The 8,028-nt window shown below is 56.2% G+C and overlaps 1 protein-coding gene across 1 annotated transcript in view; it reads left to right on the forward strand.

Annotated features, from left to right (window-relative positions):
• BIN3 (bridging integrator 3) overlaps window positions 1–7,561 on the forward strand; it is a 50,196-nt gene extending 42,635 nt beyond the window's left edge. Inside the window, exons 7-9 of the mRNA XM_061163906.1 lie at window positions 3,885–4,026; window positions 4,221–4,355; window positions 6,765–7,561. Coding sequence (XP_061019889.1) covers window positions 3,885–4,026; window positions 4,221–4,355; window positions 6,765–6,911 — 424 coding nt within the window. The 3' untranslated portion in view covers window positions 6,912–7,561. The remainder of the gene's footprint in view (window positions 1–3,884; window positions 4,027–4,220; window positions 4,356–6,764) is intronic.
• Window positions 7,562–8,028: the final 467 nt, after the last annotated feature.

Below are 8,028 nucleotides of genomic sequence, written 5' to 3' on the forward strand. Positions count from 1 at the left end.
TAGGTCATACCTGAATGGTCTAGTGGTTTTCCCTTCTTTCTTCAATTTAAGTCTGAATTTTGCAATAAGGAGTTCATGATGTGAGCCACAGTTAGCTCCCAGTCTTGGTTTTGCTGACTGTATAGAGCTTCTCCATCTTCAGCTGCAAAGAATATAATCATTCTGATTTCGGTATTGACTATCTGGTGATGTCCATGTGTAGAGTCATTTCTTGTGTTGTTGGAAGAGGGTATTTGCTCTGACCATTGTGTTCTCTGGGCAAAACTCTGTTAGCCTTTGCCCCGCTTCACTCTGTACTCCAAGGCCAAACTTGCCTGTTACTCCAGATATCTCTTGACTTTGTACTTTTGCATTCCAGTCCCCTGTGATGTAAAGGACATATCTTTTTAGTGTTAGTTCTAGAAGGTCTTGTAAGTCATCATAGAACTGTACAACTTCAGCTTCTTCAGCATTAGTGATCGGGGCATAGACTTGGATTACTGTGATATTTAATGGTTAGCCTTGGAAATGAACAGAGACCATTCTGTCATTTTTGAGATTGCACCCAAGTACTGCATTCCAGACTCTTGGTTGAATATAAGGGCTACTGCATTTCTTCTAAGGGATTCTTGCCCACAGTAGTAGAAGTCATGGTCATCTGAATTAAATTTACCCATTCCAGTCCACTTTAGTTCACTGATTCCTAAAATGTCAATGCTCACTCTTGCCACCTCCTGTTCCACACACTTCCTGTGTAGGCTAGCCTAGTGCCCGTGCTGAGTCAGTCTTCCAAAGTGTACCTGACCTTGGCCTTGGAGATACAACCTGGTTGACCACCAGGGAAAGAGGAGTTATGAGCTGTGTGTGGTTCGGGTGCTGCCAGGGCCAGAGTAGTGAGAACTGCTTGACCAACCGTGGGATGGTGGCCTGTCCAGAGCTGTACAACAACCCCCACACGCTGCTTCCTTGTCATGGCACCCTCCTTCCTAAGGACAGGAGCTGAGGTGACAGCACCTTGACGAAGACGAGGAAACTGCCTGCCACCCTGCCTGCCTCGTCCACCTCCCGCGCAGCCAGAGAGACGGGGCAGAGGCCGGGATACCGCGGCTGCCAGGCAGGGCTGTTGCTAACGAGAGAGTCAGGGCAGCTGCTGGTGGTCCATGTCCAGTTTGGGTGGAAGGGGAGGGGCTCCCTCCCCCAGCACCTGAGACCCCCTTGTAGCACTGCCTGAGGCCAAAGAGGTGAAATGAGTCCCATCTTCCCTGGAGGGTCTCAGCCACCCCGGTGTCCAGCCCCACCTGGAGGACCGTGTGTCGTGGAGGTGGCCCTCTGCTCGTTTGCTCAGCACCGAGAAGGCCTGAGTCTTCTGCCCGGCAGAGCAGTCCTTCGGGTATTGGTTTGATTACGATGTCCAGGGGCCCGTGACGGGATCCTGAGACAGGTGGCTGCTCTGGCCCACATTAGCATCTCCAGCTGCACAGTGAGCCCATTCCAGACTCCCAGGAGGTTGGAGGGACCCTCTTCAGGGGCCTCTTGGTTCCATCCAAGTCTGCTGCCTGGTCACGGCTTTGTCTGGGACGCCATGCTGCAGTCGGGCTCCGGTCCTCTGTTCTCTGGCAGAATGGTCATGACTCTGAGCTCACTGCACTCTGGATTTGTCGAGTCTTTCTCCTGCCCCAGCTTCCATTTTCTGAGCCTCCCCCTTCATGCTTGTCAGCCATAGAATAACCACTGGGCTGTCATCTTCTCAGTTGGAGGTGGCATCTCCACCAGCGACTCAGGCTTTGTGTTCAAACCGCCCTGTCTTTTCCTGTCCAGTTCCAGAAAACCCACTCACAGCTTTGCCCAGCCTCCTCCCATGCTCATTAGTAGAGGAGAACGCAGCACCCTTACCTGGACGTGGTCCTGCCTTGGGTTCGTCTCAAGACTGGGTTGCCCTTCCCAGTCAAAGAGGACCCTCATCACAAAGACCGTGCCCACAGCAGCCAACCATGCTGGAGTCTCTGCTGCTGCTCTTTCTTACCGGCTGCTAGAGCATTTCCCTGTGGTTCCTTTAGTCCTGGTGGGGCAGAGCTCCTTGAGTCATTTTTCTCAAACATTTGGTTTGACAGTTTGGCCATTTCAACAGCAGAACATGCGGATTCTTGCGTTTCTGGTGGAACTAGTAGAAAAGGGCAGGGGTAGGTTGTTGTTGTTTTATTGGAATATAGTTGATTTACAGGGTTATATTAATTTCAGGTGTAACATCAGAGTGATTCTGTTTTTTATTTTTTGGCTATGCCCTGTGGCTTTTGGGATTTTAGTTTCCCAGCCAGGGGTTGAACCTGTGTCCCTAACAGTGAGAGTGCAGACAGAGTCCTCACCACTGGACCACCAGGGCATTCTCAATTCAGTTATATATGTGTGTGTGTGTATGTATATTTTATATACGTTCTTTTTCAGGTTGTTTTCCATTATAGGTTATCACAAGGTACTGAATATAGTTCCCTATGCTGTGCTGTAAGAGCCTCCAGGAGGCTCAGTGGTAAAGAATCCACCTGCTGATGCCGGAGATGCAGGTTCGATCCCTGCATCCAGGTGACCCCCTGGAGAAGCAAATGGCAACCCACTCCAGTGTTCTTGCCTGGAGAATCGCACGGACAGAGGAGCCTGGCGGGCGACAGTCAGTCCATGGGGTTGCAAAGAGTCCAACACAACTTAGTGACTAAACTGCAACTACTTTGCAGTAAATCCTGTTCATCTATGTTATATATAGCAGTGTGTATCCGGCTAATCCCAAACTCCTAATTTGTACCCCTCCCCTTCATCAATGGACACGAGTTTGAGCAAAATATGGGAGATAGTGAAGGACAGGGAAACCTGGTAAACTGCAGTCCGTGGGGTCGCCACGTCAGACTCGACTTACTGATAGCTCTTGCCGTTTGGTAGCTATAAGTTTGTTTTCTATGTCTGTGAATCTGTTTCTGTTTTGTTCATGTGTGCATGTTTTGGATTCTGTGTATGAACAATACAATATGATACTTGTCTTTCTCTGATTTAGTAACCTCATCTCTAGGTCCATCAATCTTGCTGCAACTGGCATCATTTCATTCTTCTTTAATGGCTGAGTCATATGGGAGTAGGTATTGGTTGCACCTGATGGCAGTGTGAGGTGGTGGGAAGGTGCCACATGGAGAGCTGGGACCCTTGAGTGGACCTCCGCTGGACCCTCATGACCTAATTGTGACCTTAGACAATTCATGTCGTCTCTCTGGTCTCAGCTCTTTCACTTTTTTAAAGGAAGATGTTGGACAGAAGCTTGACCTCCAGGCTTTTCTGTCACCAGCCCTCAGAGTGGCTGCCCTTGGCCCAGCTCTGGAGCACCCTTGGATCCAGGCCCAATCGTGAGGGACGTGTCTCCATTTGTTCAAATGGCTTCCTGAGCCCTGTCCATCCCTGTCCCTTTGTGATTGTCTAGGGAGCTCTCCTGGTTCTGCTAGCTCATCTGTCTTTTGTTTCTTCTCAGATACATGATGCTAATTAATAGAAGCTGAATCATTTTGTACCAAGTAAAAAAAAATACTCCTAGGAGTCATCAGCTCCTCCATACTCTGAAATGTGTGGAGTCATACAAGGTGGGGGCTAAAAGGCAGTGGCCACATCCTTGGCATCTTGCATTTACGACCCCCTGAGTCTCCCTAGGGGCCATGGAGAGGCCCTTCGGCCTGTCTTCCTTCCCCCGACCTTACCCCACGGTGATATTCTCAGCATATACCCCACTGAAGCCACGGCCACATCTGTCTCATCCATAGTAAGATCCCCAAGATCTAGAATGAAGCCTGGTACTTGGTAGACATTCAGTATGTGTTTCTGAATGAGCAATGAACTGCCAGCCTGCAGCTCTGAGAACGGGCCTGTCTTCCCAGGTTCGGCAGTGTGTTCCCGAGTCTCAACATGGCGGTGAAACGGCGGGAGCAGGCCTTGCAGGACTACAGAAGGCTGCAAGCTAAGGTGGAGAAGTACGAGGAGAAGGAGAAGACGGGACCGGTGCTGGCCAAACTCCACCAGGTACCAGGAAGAAGTGCCGGGGGTGGACCGGAAGCCGTGTGGGCCCACACAGCAAGTTCCTGCTTCACCAAGGGGCCGAGACACCAGATGTCCTGACACCTCCGCCCTCCCCCCACCCCACCCCACCCCCACACACACGTCTTGCCCCAGTCAGGGTTCGGGTGAGCCGTGACACCCAGCGTGTTGCTCCCCAGGCCCGAGAAGAGCTTAGGCCGGTGCGGGACGACTTTGAGGCTAAGAACAAGCAGCTCCTGGATGAGATGCCACGCTTCTACAGCAGCCGACTGGACTACTTCCAGCCCAGCTTTGAGTCCCTGATCAGAGCACAGGTGAGGCGGCTGCCACCCCTCCTGCCCCGGAGGATGGCCCAGCACTGCTTCCCCTGGTGGGGAGGCAGCCGTGGGCTTTGGACCAGCCCAGTCCCACCCCACACACTTGAAGTAGGCTTAGCCACTTTCTCCCACTGGCCCCCCCCGCCCCCCCACCCCGAACTCCCCAGCACTGCCTCCTCGAGGGAGGGATCCAGGCACCTTAGGTTGTTGGCTGGAATTCCTGTTTTGGTTCCTCCATTGCTCTGTGGTTAATCCCAGCCTTGGGACGAGGTCCCCCTTGTCCATGAGTCCTTCGCTCATGTTCTCCCCACTCCCGCTCAACCGCAAGGGCAGGAAGAAGCCTGCAGTGCCTCCCCCCGATGGGCAGGGGCCTTGCGTGGTGGGCTCAGGTCAAGATCAGAGGCCTTTTCTAAGGACCCTGCACCCCTGCCCTTCCCTGATTAGCCCTTTTGGTGGAAGACTAGGGAGTGTCTTGACCTTTAGCAAACCTGGGCAGGGTCCCTAAGCCCTGGAGAGAAGCACGCTCAGGACTCCCTCTGGGGCACCACTCTCGTGGGAAAGGTGCGCTCACTCGGGCTGGGCTGGGGTGGCGGTGCACCGAGGTGGCCCTGGGAGCCATGCCTCCTGCCACTCAAGGGTGTAAAGGCAGAGTTGCTCCTGCCCTCCTCCTCTGCCCCACATTCTTCAAGCAGTTAGCAGGAGTTAGTCTCCCCATTTGTGAAAAGAAAAGAGGTTGAGGTGCCAAAACCAAGAGGTCTTCTATATGTGGGACACCCCGCCGCCTCCTCCCTCCCCTCCACAAGGTGACTGCACTTTCCCACCAGGTAACAAAGCTAAAGGCTCAGCATGTCCCCATCCGCCTCCAACCCGCCACCTCAGCTCCTGGCCTGGGTGTCTGGCGCCCTCCAGTGGACACTCTCATTCTTGCAGCGTCCACGGTTGCAGACACTGAGGAAAAGCCAGGTTCCTCCCCCGAGCCTATCTTGGGAGAGCCCCAAAACCCATGGGAATCATGGGATCTGGAGCCCTGAGCAGGATTAACATTAGTGACCAGAACCCCAGGGGCGCAGGGAAAGTGAAGCAGAGAGCTGAGTGCGTGGGGCGGCCCTGCCCTTGGAGGTGCGTGCAGGCTTGCTTCCGGCACTTCTCCCTGGGCCGAGGGGCAGTGGCTTGAGGAGACCCCAGCCTCCCCTCTCCTGTGCCGCGCTCCCAGGCCCCGGCACAGCCCCTCCGCCCTGCGCTCTGCGCAGGAGGAAAGCCTCCGAGCTCCGAGCTCCGGGCGGGAGCTCTGGTGCCCTGTCAGCAGGCAGCAGGGTGGTGAGGGGTTGTTTACTGCCTCGTCAGCGCCAGCCTCCCCCTCCCGCGCCTGCTGCTGTCGTTAGTCACAGAAGTGAGCATTCCAGTGACTCAGCCTGCGCAGCGCGGCTTGGGGCAGCGAGCCGGGGGAGGGGGCCGCCCCTCCTCGCCACCCCAGCCCAGGCCCCCGCCCCTCGGGTGACCTTGATTCAACTACCCCTCAGCGGGTGCAGACCCGGCTCTGGGAGTGTGGAAGGTGACATGGCCTGGCCTTGCCCCTAGTAGCGCTGCAAGCCTCTGGGACAGGAGAGTTCCTTCTCCCCAGAGATAGCTTAGAGCTGGAGCTGGTAAAATATCAGAGTGTTCAACCAGTGTCGAAGATTTTCTTGAAAGCCCATACTTGCATTTGGTCATGAGGTGGAGGCTGGGGCAGAAGGGGCCCCCGGCCTCCTCCCCGGGGCCTGCTCAGCCCTCCACCGCCCGAGAGAAGCTGATGGTCCTCGCTCCTCGGCCTGTTGCCCCCACCTCCTTCCAGCAGGCCTCCTTCCTACTCTGGTGTCTGTGCAGGAGACACAGGAACAATCCTGGTCTCTGGCTCGCCTTTCCTGGGTCTGCAGCTGAGGCGGTGGTCAGGGCTGGGAAGGGACAGAGGCCAGAACCGTGTCCCCTCCCACCTTGACCTCTAAGACTGTCCCAGGGCTCTGGGAGCTGCCGTGACCTCTCCCCCATGGCCAAGAGCTTCTCCTGGCTTCCATGAAGCAGGTAGCCCCTTGTCAAGTGCCTGGCTTCCTAGGTCCACCCCCAGGATCCAAGGGTCCACAGTCCCCCCAGCCCTCCCCCCTCAGCTGCCTGGGGAGCTCAAGCCTCCACCTCCCCAAGGACCTGTCACTCCGCTCTGCACCCAGGCAGTGGGCAGCGAACGTTCCTGAAGGGCTCAGGGCCATGGTTGTCCTGCAGTTCAAGGGGAAGGGCGGCGGCGGAGGGGAGGTAACAGAATAGCAGAGGGCCAGCCCACAGGCTCCAACTTCGCTGCCCACCGTCCCAGGGCTGCAGTGCTTTGGGGGCTCCGTGTCCCGAGCACAGCACCTGCAAACCTCTCTTACCCCGCAGGTCGTATACTACTCAGAAATGCACAAGATCTTTGGAGACTTGACCCAGCAGCTTGACCAGCCTGGCTGCCCTGACGAGCAGCGGGAGCGGGAGAACGAGGCCAGGCTGAGCGAGCTCCGAGCCCTCTCCATAGTGGCTGATGACTGAGCCTGGCCTGGGGAAGACTCTGGAACACAAGCCAGCCTCCCTCGTCTGCCCTTTACAAAAGCTCGGGCATCAGCCAGCAAAGGGCCCCTCCCTGGGAGAAGTATGGGGACAGCGGTGTCCCCCGCCCGCCCCAGCCCCCGGGAAATCGTGACACCAGGAGCCCTAGCAGGCTGCCATCTCCCCACCCCAGCGCAGTGGAGACTGGCAGCCAGGTAAGCAGTGCAGACTGTCTGTTCCTCAAGAACCGTCCAAAGTGCCTCCTGGCCTCGGGCCAGAGCCTGGACTGTCCGCTCCCTAGAGGTGTCAGCCTGGCTGCTCAGTTGGGACCACATCTACCTCCAGAAGGGCTCCCCTGGGAGTCCCCCCACCGATGCTGCCTTTCCACCTGACTCCCCTTTTCTGGGGGAGGCTGTGACACTGCCCTGGAGTGTCTCCCAGTCCTCGGCCTCAGCCCACTTCTAGCTTTTGGGTCACCTGCAGGGGAGGCTCCTAGTCTCAGCTTCCGTAGAAGCTGGGACTCAAACGTGTGTAAATATCCTGCCACACTAAACGTCACCGACCGAGTCACGGGCCTCAGAGCAAGAATAGTGGGTTTATGTCTCACCTAGTTATTTGGAATTTTATTTTTCCAAGTAAAATTTTCAATGAAATGTCTGTATATTATTGTGCTGTAACTATAAAGAGGGGAAGGGCCAGCCCAGGTCTCTCTCTGGGTTAGGCTGCCCCCTGCTGAGTTAGGGGGGTGGGCAGGGCGGGGTTGCCCCAACCACCTGTAGCACCCCCTCTCCTGGTCTCTCTCTGGGTTAGGCTGCCCCCTGCTGAGTTAGAGGGGTGGGCAGGGCGGGGTTGCCCCATCCACCTGTAGCACCCCCTTCTCCTGGTCTCTCTCTGGGTTAGGCTGCCCCCTGCTGAGTTAGAGGGGTGGGCAGGGCGGGGTTGCCCCATCCACCTGTAGCACCCCCTCTCCTGGTCTCTCTCTGGGTTAGGCTGCCCCCTGCTGAGTTAGAGGGGTGGGCAGGGCGGGGTTGCCCCATCCACCTGTAGCACCCCCTCTCCTGGTCTCTCTCTGGGTTAGGCTGCCCCCTGCTGAGTTAGAGGGGTGGGCAGGGCGGGGTTG

Source organism: Dama dama, chromosome 16 (assembly GCF_033118175.1).
Source record: "Dama dama isolate Ldn47 chromosome 16, ASM3311817v1, whole genome shotgun sequence".
Lineage (NCBI taxonomy): Eukaryota > Metazoa > Chordata > Mammalia > Artiodactyla > Cervidae > Dama > Dama dama.